Source organism: Neoarius graeffei, chromosome 4 (genome assembly GCF_027579695.1).
Source record: "Neoarius graeffei isolate fNeoGra1 chromosome 4, fNeoGra1.pri, whole genome shotgun sequence".
NCBI classification, from domain to species: Eukaryota; Metazoa; Chordata; class Actinopteri; order Siluriformes; family Ariidae; genus Neoarius; species Neoarius graeffei.
In genome coordinates this window covers 6,926,137-6,947,816 of record NC_083572.1, presented here as the reverse complement: position 1 = coordinate 6,947,816, position 21,680 = coordinate 6,926,137, and the positions used below count along the sequence as shown (strand labels likewise).

At 39.4% G+C, this 21,680-nt stretch overlaps 1 protein-coding gene across 1 annotated transcript in view; it reads left to right on the top strand.

Moving 5' to 3' along the window:
- The window catches only part of LOC132884281 (fidgetin), a 54,869-nt gene extending 45,168 nt beyond the window's left edge, over positions 1-9,701 (top strand). Inside the window, exon 3 of the mRNA XM_060918107.1 lies at positions 8,430-9,701. Coding sequence (XP_060774090.1) covers positions 8,430-9,640 — 1,211 coding nt within the window. The 3' untranslated portion in view covers positions 9,641-9,701. The remainder of the gene's footprint in view (positions 1-8,429) is intronic.
- Positions 9,702-21,680: the final 11,979 nt, after the last annotated feature.

Here is a 21,680-nt window from a genome sequence, read left to right as displayed (position 1 = left end):
CACTAATATAAGGCTAGTACTCACTAATATAAGGATGGCTCTCACTAATATAAGGCTAAAACACATTAATATAAGGCTAGTGCTCATTAATATAAGGCTAGCTCTCACTAATATAAGGCTAAAACACATTAATATAAGGCAAGTGCTCACTAATATAAGGCTAGCTCTCACTAATGGAATGCTAGTGTTCTCTAATATAAGGCTAAAACACATTAATATAAGGCTAGTGTTCACTAATATACAGCTAACTCTCACTAATATAAGGCTATTGTTCACTAATATACAGCTAACTCTCATTAATATAAGACTATTGTTCACTAATATAAGGCTGAAACATTAATATAAGCCTAGTGCTCACTAATATAAGGCTCGCTCTCACTAATATAAAGCTAAAACACATTAATATAAGCCTAGTGCTCACTAATATAAGGCTCGCTCTCACTAACATAAGGCTAATGCTCACTAATATAAGGCTAAAACATGTTGATATAAGGCTAGAGTTCACTAATATAAGGCTAGCTCTCACTAATATAACACCAGTGTTCACTAATATAAGGCTGGCTCTCACGAATATAAAGCTAGCGTTCACTAATAGAAGTCTAGTGTTCTCTAATATAAGGCTAAAACATGTTGATATAAGGCTAGAGTTCACTAATATAAGGCTAGCTCTCACTAATATAACACCAGTGTTCACTAATATAAGGCTGGCTCTCACGAATATAAAGCTAGCGTTCACTAATAGAAGTCTAGTGTTCTCTAATATAAGGCTAAAACACATTAATATAAGCCTAGTGTTCACTAATATAAGGCTAGCTCTCACTAATATAAAGCTAAAACACATTAATATAAGCCTAGTGCTCACTAATATAAGGCTAGCTCTCACTAACATATGGCTAAAACACATTAATATAAGGCTAGTGCTCACTAATATAAGGATGGCTCTCACTAATATAAGGCTAAAACACATTAATATAAGGCAAGTGCTCACTAATATAAGGCTCGCTTTCACTAATATAAAGCTAAAACACATTAATATAAGCCTAGTGTTCACTAATATAAGGCTAGTACTCACTAATATAAGGATGGCTCTCACTAATATAAGGCTAAAACACATTAATATAAGCCTAGTGTTCACTAATATAAGGCTAGTACTCACTAATATAAGGATGGCTCTCACTAATATAAGGCTGAAACACATTAATATAAGGCTAGTGTTCACTAATATACAGCTGACTCTCATTAATATAAGACTATTGTTCACTAATATAAGGCTAAAACACATTAATATAAGCCTAGTGCTCACTAACATAAGGCTCGCTCTCACTAATATAAAGCTAAAACACATTAATATAAGCCTAGTGTTCACTAATATAAGGCGATTACTCACTAATATAAGGAAGGCTCTCACTAATATAAGGCTAAAACACATTAATATAAGCCTAGTGTTCACTAATATAAGGCTAGTACTCACTAATATAAGGATGGCTCTCACTAATATAAGGCTGAAACACATTAATATAAGCCTAGTGTTCACTAATATAAGGCTAGCTCTCACTAATATAAAGCTAAAACACATTAATATAAGCCTAGTGTTCACTAATATAAGGCTATTACTCACTAATATATGGATGTCTCTCACTAATATAAGGCTAAAACACATTTATATATGGCAAGTGCTCACTAATATAAGGCTAGCTCTCACTAACATAAGGCTAAAACACATTAATATAAGCCTAGTGTTCACTAATATAAGGCTAGTACTCACTAATATGAGGATGGCTCTCACTAATATAAGGCTAAAACACATTAATATAAGGCAAGTGCTCACTAATATAAGGATGGCTCTCACTAATATAAGGCTGAAACACATTAATATAAGCCTAGAGTTCACTAATATAAGGCTAGCTCTCACTAATATAAAGCTAAAACACATTAATATAAGCCTAGTGTTCACTAATATAAGGCTATTACTCACTAATATAAGGATGGCTCTCACTAATATAAGGCTGAAACACATTAATATAAGGCAAGTGCTCACTAATATAAGGCTGAAACACATTAATATAAGGCTAGCTCTCACTAATATAAGGCTAAAACACATTAATATAAACCTAGTGTTCACTAATATAAGGTTATTACTCACTAATATAAGGATGGCTCTCACTAATATAAGGCTAAAACACATTAATATAAGGCAAGTGCTCACTAATATAAGGCTAGCTCTCACTAATATAAAGCTAAAACACATTAATATAAGCCTAGTGTTCACTAATATAAGGCTAGTACTCACTAATATAAGGCTAGCTCTCACTAATATAAGGCTAAAACATTAATATAAGCCTAGTGTTCACTAATATAAGGCTAGCTCTCACTAATATAAGGATGGCTCTCACTAATATAAGGCTAAAACATTAATATAAGCCTAGTGTTCACTAATATAAGGCTAGCTCTCACTAATATAAGGCTAAAACATTAATATAAGCCTAGTGTTCACTAATATAAGGCTATTACTCACTAATATAAGGCTGAAACACATTAATATAAGGCTAGTGCTCACTAATATAAGGCTAGCTCTCACTAATATAAGGTTAAAACATTAATATAAGGCAAGTGCTCACTAATATAAGGCTCGCTCTCACTAATATAAGGCTAAAACACATTAATATAAGCCTAGTGTTCACTAATATAAGGCTATTACTCACTAATATAAGGATGGCTCTCACTAATATAAGGCTAAAACATTAATATAAGCCTAGTGTTCACTAATATAAGGCTAGCTCTCACTAATATAAGGCTAAAACATTAATATAAGCCTAGTGTTCACTAATATAAGGCTATTACTCACTAATATAAGGCTGAAACACATTAATATAAGGCTAGTGCTCACTAATATAAGGCTAGCTCACACTAATATAAGGCTAAAACATTAATATAAGGCAAGTGCTCACTAAATTAAGGCTAGCTGTCACTAATGGAATGCTAGTGTTCTCTAATATAAGGCTAAAACACATTAATATAAGGCTAGTGCTCACTAATATACAGCTAACTCTCACTAATATAAGGCTAGTGCTCACTAATATACAGCTAACTCTCATTAATATAAGGCTATTGTTCACTAATACACTGTAAAATATAATAAGTTGACTTTACTTAAAAAAAATATGCAAAGTCGTTGCCTCAAAAAAAGTCATTTATGTTGATTTAGATAAATTAGATTGGGTTAACTTATTTTTTGTGAGTTTGCAGTACTCAAATTAACTTAGATTAGTTTGATTACATTAACTTATTTATTTTGAGTTTGCAGTACTCACATAAACTTATATTAATTTGATTACATTAACTTATTTATTGTGAGTTTGCAGTACTCATCTTATATAATTTTAATTCACAATAAATAAGTTAATGTAATCAAATTAATATAAGTTTATGTGAGTACTGCAAACTCAAAATAAATAAGTTAATGTAATCAAACTAATCTAAGTTAATTTGAGTACTGCAAACTCACAAAAAATAAGTTAACCCAATCTAATTTATCTAAATCAACATAAATGACTTTTTTTGAGGCAACGACTTTGCATATTTTTTTTAAGCAAAGTCAACTTATTATATTTTACAGTGTATAAGGTTAAAACACTTTAATATAAGGCAAGTGCTCACTAATATAAGGCTCGCTCTCACTAATATAAAGCTAAAACACATTAATATAAGCCTAGTGTTCACTAATATAAGGCTAGCTCTCACTAATATAAAGCTAAAACACATTAATATAAGCCTAGTGTTCACTAATATAAGGCTATTACTCACTAATATATGGATGTCTCTCACTAATATAAGGCTAAAACACTTTAATATAAGGCAAGTGCTCACTAATATAAGGCTCGCTCTCACTAATATAAAGCTAAAACACATTAATATAAGCCTAGTGTTCACTAATATAAGGCTCGCTCTCACTAATATAAAGCTAGTGCCCACAGACATAAGGCTTATACTGTAATATAAGGCTAGCTTATTCCTCTCTGATTTACCTCACTAATATTAGGCTCACTGTCAGTACTATAAGGTTAACACTCACTATTATTAGGCTAACATTTACCTCACTAATATAAGGCTTGCTCTCACTAATACATGGTTAGTCGACACTAACAAAATAATAATGGTCACTAATATAAAGCTCAAACTCAACGTTATAATCTTGTCAATCACAAATATAGGGCTAAGCTTCACTAATATAAGCTTAGCTCTCACTAATATACTCATAATACTCACTGATAGCGGTCGTTTAAGGCTAATATCGATAAAAATGCAAAGTTTATAGGAAAATTGTTCCTTTTTCAGCAAATATGAATATTTTAGGGCAGCATGGTGGGACAGTGGGTACCTGCCATTCAACCAGGGCCATCCTGTGTGGAGTTGGCATATTCCTGTCCTGTTCCCGGTTTCCTCCAACAGTCCAAAGACGTGGATTTGGTTAACTGGCTACTCTAAATTGCCCATAGGAGTGAATCTGAGGCTACATCCACACGACAATGGCAACTAGATGTTATTTAAAAATATATCGCGTCCAAATGGGCAACGATCAGTAAAATATCAGGTCCATATGGCAACGCAACGCTTGCTGAAAACGATGCAATACACATGCCACACCTCTAGGGGCGCTGTAAGACGGTTCCTTCGGAGACACCAGAACAATAGAAGAAGTAAGGACGCATGCGCATAAACTTATGCGCGAGACTTCATATTAGCCACAAAGTCAGGAAAATCTGTTCATAAAATTACATTATAATGACCAAATACAATGAAAAGTATTTTTCCAGTCCAGTCTCACCTGTGAAAGGTAATCCCATGTGATCTCGTTTGGACAGCAAACCTGTTGGTACAGTTAAATGCAGCTAATCTTTATTCTCCGCTTTGACCTATCCAATATGGCGGCGAGGATGACGTATGATTCTATGCGGAAGGCGGCGTCTTTAATGGTCCGGAATAAATTGAATGCTACACGTTGATGGATTAATTTGTTGTTTCTCACCTGTGAAAGGTAATCCCATGTGATCTCGTTTGGACGGTGAACCTGTTGGTACAGTTAAACGCAGCACATGAATCTTTATTCTCCGCTTTGACCTATCCAATATGGCGGCGAGGATGACGTATGATTCTACGCGGAAGGCGGCGTCTTTAATGGTCCGGAATAAATTGAATGCTACACGTTGATGGATTGATTTGCTCTTCTACACCCTTTTTGAGGAATGTATTGTAGGATTTAAACCAATATCTGAAGAGGTGAGATCGCTCCCTTTTTTTCCCTATTTTTGCTGGCGGGATTGACTCTGCCCTAAGAGCAGAGTCTCTCTCTCTCCCTCACTTTGCACCATTACACAATAAATATTCACAGTGAAAATATTTTGTAAGCGCGTTTCATGAACCAAGTTATAGGATTTGTTGACAACTCGCATCGAGTTCGTTACACTTCTACCCGGCGTGAAGCACTCACAGTCATGTGGTTGTGACGTCATCGTAAACAAATCCGTTCTACTCATCCAGACGACTTCACAACGGCAACGTTGCCAGATCTTTCCACTCTGGAACCCGTTCTCAAAAAGATTGCGTTTTGGGCACCCAAAACGCCGGTGCCGTGTGGACGCCAGGCCTAAACGATAAGCAATTGTATCGGACTCACCTGAATCCGTTGCCGTGTGGACAGGGCCTAAATTGCCCATAGGAGTGAATCTGAGTGTGAGTGTCTGTTGGTTTCTCTGTGTTAGCCCCACGATAGACTGGTGACTGTATCCTGCTTTTCGCCCAATGTCAGCTGGGATTGGCTCCAGCTCACCCACGACCTGCAATGGATAAGCGGTATAGAAATAGATGGATGGATGGATGGATGGATATTTTAGTGATTAGTACCACATGGTGTTATCTTGTATAACATTCCATCCAATACTCTTTAGTCAGAAAAAAAAACTGAAGGACACGTCTTTCTTCTTTTAGAGCACAACCGCCATATTTCACCGTCTTCTGTTTATTCTGAAGGCGAGACTTTATTTTAAACGGTGTCTCCTCTGTCTTGTCTCATCTCTCTCTGTCTCTCGCTCTGTGCAGGACGTGATGTTCCTCACACGCTCCATCTCTGCTGCTTTTCACGTTTTTTTCATGCCTCGTTCACAGGTTATGCAGAATTAATTACTGTTAACGTCTCGTCTTTTTAGCAAGAACAGAAAAAAAGGTGTTTTTTATCAAAGTACTGAAGAATCCTGTTTTTTTTTTTTGGTCTCACATTTATAACTTTTGAATATGATCTCATTGTGAGTGTATGAATACACATCTGACCACTAGTGTGTCTCATGTAGTACAGAATTCCTTTGGGAGTGTGAAGTGACCCGAGGGAGGGCGTGTGTGTGTGTGTGTGTGTGTGTGTGTGTGTGTGTGTGTCGATCAGAAGGATTAGCAGCTAGATAGAACCAAATGTAATTAGTCAGGCTTTTTTGATTGCAACAGATAGCAGATGTAAATGCAGCCCTTTCCACACGAATCAGTCATTATCTCCTGAAAAGTAGTCTTGCTGACAAACAAAACAACATGCATGACTTGACCTCGAAATAGAAACGCATGGAAAATAATCGTCTTACAGTTATAATGTACAGTACGGTCTCGTTGTATTTGTCAAAGGCATATTTAATTGGACGTTGTTTTGAAGTGCATTGGAGACTGACACTGGAGAGAGACTCGTTCGTAAAATGATAAATAAACCCCTCCTGTAGAACACTCCGTACAGACGTCTGCTTGTAGATTAGATTGAATTGAATTGTTATTATACAAGCAATAATATAAGCCTAATACTTATATACTGTAATTATACTAAAATGACTATTTAGGTTGATCATAATGGAGTGAGTTAAATAAATTTAAAAAAAATCATTTTACACCATCCAGTGCTAAGAAACAACACTGTAAGTAAATAAATAACGCCAAATAAAAACAGTTTGACAGACATTTATTATACTTCATTATTTATTTTACATCTCTGTAATAATGCAATGCAATTTTTTTTTTTGCCGTAGCGATATACCATAAGCGCACAGTGTAACTCGACGGCTAATGTTTGTCCTGTACAGGGCAGGATGAAATTACAGCATAATTAAAATTCAAATGCATTAAATAATTTAAGCAGATGTAGTAGAATGGAATGCGCACTACCGGTACACAGCAAACGCATCTCATTTTCATGTGCTAATGCAGGGTGTGTGTCAGTAGAGGATGTGTGTAGGTCAGTCTCTGTTCTCCCGCTGGGCAGAACCTGGATGTGTCCGAAACCACACAACCTACTCACTATATAGGTCATCCGTCATCTTCGAACAGCCCGGTGCATTACGGGTATTCTGTATCTGCCGTGATACAACATTTGGACACAATTTATTGTCGTTGTGCTTTCGGACAAAATGGAGCACTTCCCAAAATAGTGCACTACACATAGGGTGTGGGTTTCTACATAACTCGGATCTGTGTGTGTGTGTGTGTGTGTGTGTGTGTGTGTGTGTGTGTGTGTGTGTGTGTGTGTGTGTGTCCATGTGCATGGCCTTTATGTGCCGTGGTGTTGTCCAATAACGCTCCCATGACTGATATAATTGGCCGAAATGGCTTGATGAAAAAAGGAAATCTGTTCTGTGCGCTCTATCTCTCCCTCTTTCCCTCGCCCCCATATGGTGAGTCGTATAAAAGCCCTTTGTATTCACGATCTAAAATCTTTTTATCCGTGTGTGTGTGTGTGTGTGTGTAAGCAGAAAATGGTTGAGACACATTATGTTCTCGGGACCGGGGGGGGGGGGGGGGGGGACAGCTGTCGTCGGCTACAGTTGCTAATGCAGAGAGCACCGTTATTGATTGTTCATTATTACAGTACGCTGAAATATTATGTTCCCTTCTGGTGTGTATTTGCATGTACGGATGAGTGTGTGTGTGTGAGTGTTTGTGTAATAGGAGATTTCTTGATTACATTAAAGAGCTTTCATTTGATCCACTTGAGATTAAGCCTTCTGCCGTATCTGTGTATCAAACTTCAGTGATATCATCCACTACGCTGTTTTTCCTCCTCGCTTCCTCGCCATGTGTGGGTTGTGTGTGTGATGAGAGTTCCTTCAAACAATTAGTGCTACCGGGTAAAGAATAAACAGGGTTAACCTTTTAAATGAAATACTTTAATGATTTTTTTTTTTTTAAAAGTCAAATTTTCTTACTTTTTATCTCACTGCTGAGCATCCATTGGATTTTTATAACGTGTTCCTAATATACTGTGTGTATGTATATATATATATTTCTGTAATCTTTTTCATGATTTTTTTATCATATATATTATTTAGTCGTAACGAATTTTTGAATTTTTTTTAAATCATGACCACTCATTTGTGTGTGTGTGTGTCCCCCCTTCTTTCTCTTAGGCGTGACAATGCAGTGGGCCTCTGAGCAGCCACAGTGGGCGGAGCAGCACTATGACATCACATCCACCACATGCTCACCAGCACGCAAGTTTGAACCTTTCCGCAGTCAGAGGTTAACCAGTTCATCTTCAGGTGGAGCGTACCATCATTCCTGGGCTAACGATGACATCTCAGCGCTGACCGCCTCCAACCTGCTAAAAAGATATGCAGAACGTTACTCCACCATTTTGGACCTCCCCTGTGATAACGGGCTCATCGGATACCCAGATCCTACCATTTCCGCCAGTGTAAATGGACCTAGCATTGTTAATAGAGCTCCACCCTTGCTTACCGGGCGAAAACTGGAGGCAGAGCCTTGGCTTGAGAGCATATACCCTCCACTGGGCTGCGTCCCAGAACTGATTCCCAAAGCACCGTTGAGTGTATCGGACATGCCTGCGAGTGTTGGTAGCTCCCCTGGTGTTGGTGCTGGTAGCTTACCAGAGCCCAGTTTCTCCAGCAGTAACTGTGGTAGCCAAACGAGTGCCCAGGAGTACAGCAGCACCCTATATAGTGCCCCTTACTTGCACTCTGTGGGTTCCTATAATGGACCACTTCTCCATCCAGTTGCCTCCCATCCCAACTTGGTGCCAACATATGGTGCTAATGCCTCACCCAGCCTTCCCACCTATGGTTACCCAAGCACTGGATACCCCTATAGTCCTCCGTCCCCTTCTGCCGCCTGCCTTTCTACCAGCATTGCACCAGCTACACCTCTACCAGCATCTAGCATGAGTGGCTACTCTTACCCAACTCCCACTCTGGCACCATTGCCTGCTAGTGTTGCAGATAATGGTTCCACAAGTTCGGACAGCCTTGGCAAGCCCTACTATCCAGCTGGACCAGGTGACATAAGGGCATTCGAGGAGTTTGGTTTCGGCGGTACTTCTAATTCAGATAGTCAGTCAGCAAGCAGTCCTCTCTACAGGCCGCCAGGGGGAAACGAGGGGCATAAGGGAAACGGATACGAGCAGTCAAGCAATACCACGTCGCTGCTCTTTAAACCTACCAATCCCAGTGACTCTCTGCGTAGCCTCGAGTCTCTCGCTCAAGGCAGTGCCGCATCCGGACAGTGCTTCGCAGCAACTTCCTGCGCAGCCACCTCGTCAAATCTGTACTCGTCTGCCTCGTCGCACACACACCTCTGCCTCGACACACACACACCTTGCTGAATCTTCACCTTTTGAAGGAGCAAAGGATTTTGTATTAGTGTTTTGGCTCTGAGGATGTGCACCAGCACCCTCTGGTGCTCTGGAGGGTGGTATTGCTTGAGCACAGGTGTAGGAGGTTGTTCAATCCATGGATGTGTACTCCTTACACACACTTACACATGTTGGCTTGTGGTTTGTGCTTGGGATGGGCTATCCAGAGAGACTGCACAGAGTAAGAAGTAGAACTCATGGAGCTGGGGTCAGACTGAGCACGCTCTGATTGGAGGGGCTGAATAAAGTACACATGGGGACCATTGGCTGTTGACACACACATCCATTTTTTTCCTGTGGGACAGTCAAAGCCCTACCTTAAGAAACTCCAACCTCCTTATGAGGACAAAGAGATGAACGGACAAATAGAATGGTGTTGAATAGATGGATGCAGAGATATACACACTGAGGAATGAGGTTTAAGAATGTACTCGATGTGAGTGATGAATATGCAGTATACTATGTTGGCCATGGAAGACCCAAGGCATGATTACCCATCATTAGGTGTGAGGTTTCTCCATTCCAGCCTTGGCGGCCTCCATGTTTTACTTTCGTTAAAGGAGCACTTTGGCGAGAAATCAGATACGTCCAATTTCCCACTTACTCCAAAGGTAGTCGTTAATCCCAGTCGAATGTAGTTCACCAGATCGAACAAGAATTGGAAGTCTAGCTTCATATCACATTGATACGTTCTGTCGTCTCATCTTTCACTAATTATTATTATTATTATAGCTCATAATTGGGAAAGCCATGGCCTAATGGTTAGAGAAGCAGCTTTGGGACCAAAAGGTCGCCAGTTTGATTCCCTGGACCAGTAGGAATGGCTGAAGTGCCCTTGAGCAAGGCACCTAACCCCCAACTGCTCCCCAGGCTACTGGATAAGAGTGTCTGCTAAATGACGTTAATATAATTGGAAGTTATTGGGAATTAAAGCTCATAATGTGAGAAGAATTGGAGAAACCAACTATTCATTTTCTGTCTACGTGTACAACAAATTCAGCCACAATGGCAGGCGACAAAGCTACAACAATAGCACTCGCTCTACACCCACAAGCGACACAAGTGATTTATCACTCACTAGTGTGAACACAGGGTTACTGGTTCAAATCCAACTGAAACTTTGGTAGGTGGCTCAAGCCAAATTGTGTTTCAGCTACACATTATATTCCTATGTATAGAAGAACCACAACACTGGGTTTAACCTACATTGCCTTTATTCATGCACATCTGTGGATTGTTACCCGTGTCTTTCACTCTCTATGTCTCTTTGTCACTTTACTGGTTTTGTAATATTTTCAAGATTACTCAGATACATTAATACTGTTGATGTATCTGTTTTGTCAACTGAACATCGAACTTTTGACCAAGTTCTGGTTTGGTCTGGATGCTTGATGCAAATACATTTTCTTGCACAAAAGTAAAAATCTTCCCTTAGGGTGGAAAGTAGTACAGGACCAGATCAGATTTGCTTGTGGTCTTGAATGGAAACATACCAAATTGTACTTAAGAAAGAATAATACATTTTATTCTATCTACATTCACTGGATATGCGCAATCACGTGCTCTGATTGGTTACTACTAGGATATCAGCTCATATACCGTGAGTAGAGAAAAACAAAATGGCGGAGCATGTTGCTGAACCAACCGAGGACGAAATAAAAACTCTACTTGAAAATGAAACCCACAAAAATACAAAAAAAGCAACAAAATATGGAATAAAAATATTTGATGGTAAGAACGTACCTTTTTTTTTTTGCAATCTGTCACGTGTCTGCTAAGCGGAAATGATTTTGTCAGACATTTTGTATGCAAAAAAAAAACAAAATAAAAATGCTCTGTTTCTCAAAATCCAGTGAATGTGGATAGAATAAAACAGTTATTCCACTCAATCTCGTCGTACATGGTTTATAGCCGACTTGGTGCTACGCACCTCATCAGCTATCAGCTCATGTACGACTCGATTTCATGGAATAACTGTCAATTATCTACAATTCTATTGATCGCAGCTGGAAGATACTAATTTTTATAGATTACAAGAGATTTAGGATTACATAGACTTGCATAAATAAGCTACATTATCCTCAAAGCTCCGTTTCAAAACTAAAGCAGGAAAAAAAAAATCAGATGCCAGATGCCTTGAACGATTGACTCCATTTGAAGTAAGTGGAAACTGGTTTACATTGGATTTCCCACCAAGCCATGTCTTTAACACACTACTTTTCCTCAGAACCAAACTATTTCCGCCAGCATTGTTGGACCCAAAATGTGTACAGTGCCTCAGATTGTTGTGTTAAGGGTTTGTCTGTGGGCTATGAGATAAACCCAATGTGTTATTCCAGCTGTGTTTAACAGTGCAGCGTCTCCCAGATGTTAAGTTGAGCTAAAAGCATTCATGATCATACTCTCGACCTATAGAGTACTTGGGCTACTCTGTGTGTGTGTGTGTGTGTGTGTGTGTGTGTGTGTGTGTGTGTGTGTGTGTGTGTGTGTGTGTGTGTGTGTGATTGAGCGAAAGAGAACCTCAGGAAAGAATTTGTAAATTTGTACAGTTCCTCAGATTGTCGTGTTGATTGAGGGTTTGTGTGCTCGTGTTTTGTTAAGGCTTTGTGCATATCTAAAAATAGTGCCACGTTTATGTATCTCCAAGCAAGTAGTGCAAATGGAGCTGTTTTGCTGAATGTACAAAGACATTATACCAAGTTGCTACAAAAACCTATCGATAAGTGTTTGTTTCTTTATTTATCTGATTTGTGTTTAATTTAATACACAGTATTTACTAACCAGACTCTGTTATTTGGTTCAGCCATAAATTATATCAGTAAATATGATTATATCAGTACATACGCCATGAATTTACACAAAACAGCCCGTATTATTGAAGTGTGGTGGGGAAAAAAAAGTATTAAGTACCATTGGTGTAAGGGCAGCCCTCAATATGATCCTGATGCTTCCACCACCATGCTTCACTGTGCAGATGGTTAATTTAGGGGTTTCACAGTAACAGGTGTGAATACCTATTCAGAGGAATAAGTGGAATAAAACACTTTGCGTCAGGCCAACTCATATCAACCTTAAAGTCCTTACTTTACACCTTCTGACCAATCTGTAGAACAAAGCAAACAAATAATTTGATGAAATAAATATAAATACACACATTCTTGGCATCACAGGAGGCCGCCTGGGACAAAAGCTCTCTCAGATTCAAATTTAAGCCCAGAGGATCCACTCACAGAGAACAGGCTGATATAATGATATATATAAATAATTTGGTCAATAATACAGATGTTCTCCGAGATCATTATAAACTTCTGTACGAGTATAAAGGCTTGTATTATGTAAGTGGCTCAAGAACAGTTTGCGTTTTGTATTTCAGTGTCTCTCAAGCTGTATTTGAAACCGAAACAAACTGGTTGAAATCGATCTCAATACGGTATCATGTGATAAATCATGACTCTAAGAGGTAGAAGGCATCTGCGAGATCTCCTTCACCGAAAGAAGAATCCAAACCTCCAAACTAAAAGGTCAGAATCATGCACTGCAGGCCAGACAGGGCTTAGAAACTAATCAATATAACATGGGTTAAACTCACAAAAATGGTGTAAACACACACAAACAAAGCAATAGGAAATAAAAGTAGTGTAACTAAGGCCCTGAAACTCAGTGTGTAAGTGAGAGACTTCACAAACTACGCAGAACAGCTCTGAGGCAGGAAGTTCATAACAGGAAACAGGCAAAACCGACCATAAGGAGACAGTAACCGGGGTGTGTCTGATTTATTTAAATGTTCCTCCTTGTTTTCTGTCCTTGCTTCTTGGCTCCTCAATTCGAGGACGCAAGGAAAGAAAGGAATGTTTGAATAAGACAAAATACAACTATAGTATCAGTACTGTTAGGCAGAAGATAGAAATACCGGTACTGGATGTGTTGTTTATTTTACGGTATATGGTCTTTGTTGCTCAGTTTTCATGCAGGGTGCCAGTACTTCTGGATATATATATATATATATATATATATATATATATATATATACACACACACACTGTAGTCTGTGAAATCGAGTCGTACATGAGCTGATAGCTGACGAGGCGCATAGCACCGAGTTACCTATAATCCATGTACGACAAGATTGAGTGGAATAACTGTTTTATTCTATCCACATTCACTGGATTTTTAGAAATGGAGCATTTTTATTTTTTGCAAATTTAATAAATAATAACTTTTATACAAAACATCCGACAAAATAATTTCCACTTAGAATGTAAACAAACCGGCGAAATGACAGGAGCAATTTGTGAAAATGGCAATAATAATAGTTTTTCTTGAAAAATAAAAAACATACGTTTTTTACCATCAAATACTTTCAGTCCACATTTTGTTGCGCTTTTTTTTGTATTTTTGGGGATTTTGTTTTTGAGTAGAGTTTTTATTTGGTTCTCAGTTGGTTCAGCAACACACTCCGCCATTTTGGTTTTTATTTCTTCTTCTTCGTTAAGGTTTTTTTTTTTTTTTTGGCGGTTGGCAAACCAAATTAAAGGTGCATTACCACCACCGACTGGGCTGGAGTGTGGAACAGGAGATATTGTGGGGGGAAAAAAAACAATATTCTTTTAGCTATTTCTGTTTCTTTTAAATACTTGATGACAAAGTGATGTATCTGACTTGATGTGCTCCACCATTTTGTTTTTCTCTACTCACGGTATATGAGCTGATATATCCTAGTAGTAGAGTAGCCAATCACAGCGTGCAATTGCTCATATCCATTGAATGTGGATTGAATAATAGATTTATATTAGAATATATACAGTCAGTTGTTGAAGTTGATGTGTTGGAAGTAGGAAAAATGGGCAGCCGTAAGGATCTGATGCCCCTTTTCCACCAAAGCAGTTCCAGGGCTGGTTCGGGGCCAGTGCTTAGTTTGGAACCGGGTTTTCTGTTTCCACTGACAAAGAACTGGCTCTGGGGCCAGAAAAACCGGTTCCAGGCTAGCACCAACTCTCTGCTGGGCCAGAGGAAAGAACCGCTTATGTCAGCGGGGGGGCGGAGTTGTTAAGACCAACAGCAATAACAAGACCGCGAAAGATCGCCATTTTTAAGTGACGAGAAGCAGCAGCTGTACAAACGCGAAGTCATCCATTATTATTATTATTGTTGCTGCTGCTGCTGCTTCTTCCGTGTTGTTTTTGCTTCGATATTCGCGCCAAGGTTTATGCAAACGTAGCGACGTAACTGACGTATACAGTGACGTAATGACATATACGGCGACGTAACTGACGTATACAGCGACGTAATGACGTGTCTTCCCTTAGCACCATGAGCTATGGAAAAGCAAACTGGTTCTCAGCTGGCTCGCGAGTTGAACGAGTTGTGAACCAGCACCAGCACTGGCCCCGAACCAGCCCTGGAACTGATTTGGTGGAAAAGAGGCATGAGTGACTTTGACAAGGGCCAAATTATAATGGTTAGATGACTGGGTCTGAGCATCTCTTTAAAAAAAATAATAATAAATGGCACGTCTTGTGGGGTGTTCCCGGTATGCAGTGGTTAGTACCTACCAAAAGTGGTCCAAGGATCCAAAGGACAACCGGTGATACGGTCATGGGTGTTGAGTTCGCATGGGACATGAAGGCCAGCCCATATGGTCCAATCCCACAGAAGAGCTACTGTAGTTCTTTATTTATTTGTTTATCTATCTGTTTATTTATCTATTTATTTCCTTCTTTTCTAACTTAAAATGGCAAGCAGATGAAACTGTCTCCTGGAAACTGAGGCTATAATTCAACAGTGCAGTCGTTTAACATGTCAGAAGTAAGACACCCACGCATACAGCGCTCGATTAGTCCATGTTCATTAAACTGATTCACGACGCAGTTACAGCTTTTACACACACACACACACACACACACACACACACACACACACACACACAGTGCTTGTTCCAGGAACACTGACTTTTACACTCAATCTGCTTCAGTGCATTGTTTTCAACTTAATTTTTTTTTTTAAGTGAGATTCAGGGAAATTTTTTTCTTTCTTTCTTTCTTTCTTTCTTTCTTTCTTTCTTTCTTTCTTTCTTTCCACTCACTGCACAACAATTAAGGTGCTAGTGTGCTAATTCTCAGTAAGTGTCCTTAAATGGACAGCATATGTAAATAACAGTAAAGTACACAAAGCCAGTACAGGAAGTAAAGAAAGAGGAATAAATTATGCAAATGAAGGAAGGATTTGACCATCTGAAAGCCGAATGTCTGTGAAATAAGCACGATGTGTTGCTTTATTTTCCAGTACAGTTATTCGTGACGGCTGCTTCTCTCTCTCAATCTCTCTCTTTCTCAATCTCTTTTTCTCAATCTCTCTCTCAATCTCTTTTTCTCAATCTCTTTTTCTCAATCTCTCTCTCAATCTCTCTCTCAATCTTGCTCTCTCTCTCAATCTCTCTCTCAATCTCTTTTTCTCAATCTCGCTATCTCTCTCAATCTCTCTCTCAATCTTTTTCTCAATCTCTCTCTTTTTCTCAATCTCTTTCTCAATCTCTCTCAATCTCTTTTTCTCAATCTTGCTCTCTCTCTCAATCTCTTGTTCTCAATCTCTCTCTCAATCTCTTTTTCTCAATCTCGCTATCTCTCTCAATCTCTCTCTCAATCTTTTTCCTCAATCTCTCTCTTTTTCTCAATCTCTTTCTCAATCTCTCTCTCTCAATCTTTTTCTCAATCTCTCTCAATCTCTCTCTCAATCTCTCTCTCTCAATCTCTTTTTCTCAATCTCTCTCTCTCAATCTCTCTGTCTCTCAATCTCTTGCTGTCTCTCTCAATCTCTGTCCCTCAATCTCTTTTTCTCAATCTCTCTCTCAATCTTTTTCTCAGTCTCTCTCTCTCTCTCTCTCTCTCTCTCAATCTCTCTGTCTCTTTTTCTCAATCTCTTGCGCTCTCTCAATCTCTCTTTCTCAATCTCTCTCTTTCACTCTCTCAATGTGTGTGTGTGTGTGTGTGTTATCCGTGTTGATGGCTTTGACACAGGGTGAATGACTAAATGCCAGAAGCTTTGCATGACTCTACTCCATTTGCAGAGTGATTATGTGATGGATACTATAGAAATGCTATTTAATTAGTGTGTGTGTGTGTGTGTGGGGGGGGGGGGGGGGGGGGGGGAATGAAGAATCAATAGACACTTAAATGTAAATTGTACCATGCTGCTTTAAATTGGCTGCAGCTTAACAAAGACTGCATTTTAAACTACCAGTACGCACGCACGCACACACACACACACACACACACACACACACACACACACACACACACCACAGTATCCAACTGGCCATTATTTGACACCATTCAGCAAATTCTGTGTAATTGGAATCAACATGTTTTGTATTTGTGTGTGACCTCCTGCTTGTTTTCTTCCTCATGTCTTTAAAAGCTGCTCAGAACCGAAATCTGAAATGTCTGCCTCTGACCCAAAACCTGGAACCGGGGGGAAAAAAACAGATCCACATCTCATCAGAGCAAAAACACAGACGAGACTGCAGCTCGCTCTCTCTCTCTCTCTCTCTGCTTCTGACCTCTCCATGGAGACCGCCAACTAAAAATATGCCCATTCATCTCAGTTAGACGTACGTTAAAGCCGTTATGATACACTGGATATAGACTCGCAGTCACACTGGGCGTATTTGACTATACATCTAAATCATCCCTAATGCATATTACAGGGTTTTTCCCCTCAGATTGCAGTCAGAACTGTGAGAAATGATTCCACATGAGTGGCTAGGAGCTGGTCTTATTGCTTACACACACACACACGTCTGGTGATGAAGCACAGTATTGCAAGAGTACGGTTATAACATCACACAAAATTTACACAAGGTTTTTTTTTTTCCCCACACATCATCTAACACATTTTTTTCCTCATTTGATTTTTTCATATCTTCCTTTTCTAACTCTGAGCACAGGTTTATATTAATACACTCATTCAATACATTATCGTTTCTATAGTAACAGCTGAAACAGATACTCCACATAATCTCAACCTAATAATAATAATAATAATAATAATAATGGATTTATTGTGATGGATCAATAAATGTGGTATGATTTTAGCAAAAAAAAAAACAACAACAACACAGAATTGTTGATTATAATGATACCATGGTTTATTCTATCCACATTCACTGGATATGAGCAATCGCACGCTCTGATTGGCTACTCTACTACTAGGATATCAGTTCATATACCATGAGTAGAGAAAAACAAAATGGCAGAGCGTGTTGCTGAACCAACCGAGGACGAAATAAAAACTCTACTCAAAAACAAAACCCCAAAAAATACAAAAAAAAGGAACAAAATATGGAATGAAAGTATGTGATGGTAAGAACATCTCTTTTTTTTATTTTTCAAAAATTATTATTATCATCATATTTTTCACAAATCGCTCCTGTCATTTCACCAGTTTGTTTACATTCTAAGCGGAAATGATTTTGTCGGACGTTTTGTATAAAGTAGTGCTGTCAAAAATGTCGCGTTAACGCGTTAACTTGATTCAATTTTAACGGCAATAATTTTTTTATCGCGAGATTAACGCTCTGTGACATGATGCCACACCCCGCACAGCCAGAGTCCTCTGCCCTCCCCCGAAGAGCCACGGTGCTCGGCTTAGGTTTCGTTTTCCCATCAGCGGCTCCAGCCCCACTTTGCAGTGGCTGTGACAAGACGTGTTATGCTTTGCAATAAAAAAAAAAACATTGGTACAACCAGTAGGGCTGTAACGATATGCATATTGAAATCGCAATACGCAGAGCCACGATCCGTATCATGATACAAGAAGGCAGAATCGCGGTACACCCTTTCAAACTTCTCCTCAGCCCAAAAACAGAGGCGCTTCCAAACTTCAATTTATGAATACTTTACTTTTTATTTAAATTACATTTTAAACTTACTTAAATTACTTTTATTTTTTTATATCTATTAGTAAGTCGTTTTTTCACCGACCTGCGACAGTCTTCTGTGAGTCACGCAACGTCCACACTCGCCACTGGCAGAGCATTCGTTTCTTTTAAGCGGTCGCCATTCTGGTTGCGACGCGGGGAGTGAATCTGTAAACAAGCAGCTCATTGGCTGGCTAGGTGTGCCACAAGCCAATCGTGGGCGTATCGAATCGTGGGTCAAAAATCGCGATACGAATCGAATCATGAGTTGGGTGTATCGTTACAGCCCTAACAACCAGTGTTCGAACTATGCCGATATTTTCGGGGGGGTCCCTTTATTCCCTTGGGGGGGTGCTTGCGCTTGTCTCAGAGCGCGGCTCTCCATCGCGCGCTCACTTCGGATATGCAAATGCTTCCCGTTACACACGATTGCTATGTCAATAAACATCATTTTGCCAATATTTTAGAGACCCCCCAACATTTCCCAAATCATGTTTTCAAGGGATCTCATGTCTGTTTCAGGGGATCTCGGATCCCCCGAGTACCCCCGTAGTTCGAACGGTGAGCAAGCCCATTCACTTTTTTATGCTGATAAGAGAATTACAATGGTTTTTCATGTGACAAAAATGTGCGATTAAATTGCGATTAATCGTGAGTTAACTATGACAGTCGCGACATTAATCGCGATTAAATATTTTAATCGCTTGACAGCACTAGTATAAAGTTTTTATTTATCGAATTTGCAAAAAATAAAAATGCTCTGTTTCTCAAAATCCAGTGAATGTGGACAGAATAAAACAGTTATTTCACTCAATCTCATCATGCATGGATTATAGCCGACTCAACTTGGTGCTACGTGCCTCGTCGGCTATCAGCTCATGTACGACTCGATTTCATGGAATAACTGTTAAATATGTAACATTTATGGAAGGAGTCTCCAATGTCAGCGCTTTTTAACAGCCAGAGATGAAGCTATAACTTAAAATTTCCTTTTTAAAATGGAGGACATTCTGTTTACTGATTCTTTCTTTTGCTGCTTTTGTTGTTGCTGTTGTCTTATTCACTTCACTAAAAAGTGAGAGCACAAGCTGTGATAGTGTAAGGGATAGCAGGAACCAGAGGCGGCTCTATGGGTGGGGCAAATTATGCAAATTACTTTGAATGTTAACTGTTTTGTCTTGGTTTTTATTTATTTATTTATTTATTATATAGCACAAGCTACTTCAGGTAAAATCGTAAGCTCTGATTGGTTCCTTGTCGGGCAGAATTTTCACGTAATGCCCATGGACGATTACAGACTTTTTTCCAAGGTGCTGGCTTTCAATGTTGCAAAAAAGAAACAAAAACAAAACGACACAAAAGATTAACTGGAAATCAAAACGGAATCAAAACGGCCGAAACACAAAAGATGCACGAAACGGTCAATGACGGTGTAGCTCACTCCGGCCCTGTCTAGTCCAGAAGGAATGATCTAAAGTGGGCCACCTTGCACAATAAATGTTGCAAGCTACCGTATATATAGAAGCGATAGCCACCCTAGGAATACCCACCTATTCGCCAGAAAGAATCCAAAACGGCGAGGAATTGACCGAGAAGAAGCGATTTTTGTTGAACTGCTCATTAAAGCTTAATTAGCCCATAACTTCATTAATAATTGTAATGAAGCAAATCTGGGTAGAAGTTATATGCACCCTAGGTCCCCCTGCCTTCATGCCAAAAAGAATCAAAATCGGTGAAGAATTGAGAGAGAAGAAGCGATTTTCGTGAAATGTGGATGACGCCAGACAGACGACGGACAACACGATGGCATAAACTCATCACCTGTTGGCCGGGTGAGCTAACAAGAGTCACTGAGTTATTCAAGAAATGAGTAACGAAGAGCATTCGGTAACCGCTAACAGAAATTCAGTTTTGATACCGCTAGCCGTTTATTCCACGTGTGACTCAACTACGCCAAAAATACGACATGACTGAAAGCAGCGTCACACCTCATTATAATGACCATCTATTTTAATCTTAGAAATAAAAAAGCCATATAATAAACTCCTTATTAACCTTGCTCGCTTGGTCTTTACAGGAAAATATCAGACCAAGGGCTTTTTGTACAGCTTTGCCTACTGCTTGGTCCGTACTCTCAAGAGTTCAGTCTGATATTTTCCTGTAAAGACCTCATGCTCAGTTAATAAGTAGTTAATAATAATAATAATAATAATAATAACGGGCGGCACGGTGGTGTAGTGGTTAGCGCTGTCGCCTCACTGCAAGAAGGTCCGGGTTCGAGCCCCGTGGCTGGCGAGGGCCTTTCTGTGCGGAGTTTGCATGTTCTCCCCGTGTCCGCGTGGGTTTCCTCCGGGTGCTCCGGTTTCCCCCACAGTCCAAAGACATGCAGGTTAGGTTAACTGGTGACTCTAAATTGAGCGTAGGTGTGAATGTGAGTGTGAATGGTTGTTTGTGTCTATGTGTCAGCCCTGTGATGACCTGGCGACTTGTCCAGGGTGTACCCCGCCTCTCGCCCGTAGTCAGCTGGGATAGGCTCCAGCTTGCCTGCGACTCTGTAGAAGGATAAAGCGGCTAGAGACAATGAGACGACGTTGACCTGACGTGACGTGAACTCGCGTAGTGAGCTCCCTCTAGTGGTGCTCTTTCCAGCTGTATGATGACGCAATAGTGACACCGTATTATTAACTGTATTATTGTTGCAGTCATTTAAGCCTACCCAGATTTTTTCCAAGCCCGCCCACCCATTCGCCCCTTTCTGTACCCGTCACTGGCAGAAACGGATCTGTTTCGTAGATATTTCGCAACGTTAAATGTAAACGGATAAAAAGTATCCCATGTCGTGTTGTTCTTAGCTAAGAAGTTGTAATCATTGACAAATTGCTGTAGTCGGCTACTAGTAAAAAAAACAAACAAAAAAAATGGGAACTAAAGACCTGAGCGCATGCTGTTATTGGAAAATAATCAACGATGGGCTTTGCTGCGTGACAGTGTTGATTATTTTCCTAGAACAGAACAGGAGCCATAGGTGTGTTATTGCTTAATTGTGAAGCACTTTTGATGTTTTGATATATATTTTAATGTGCTCAGGAAAATATT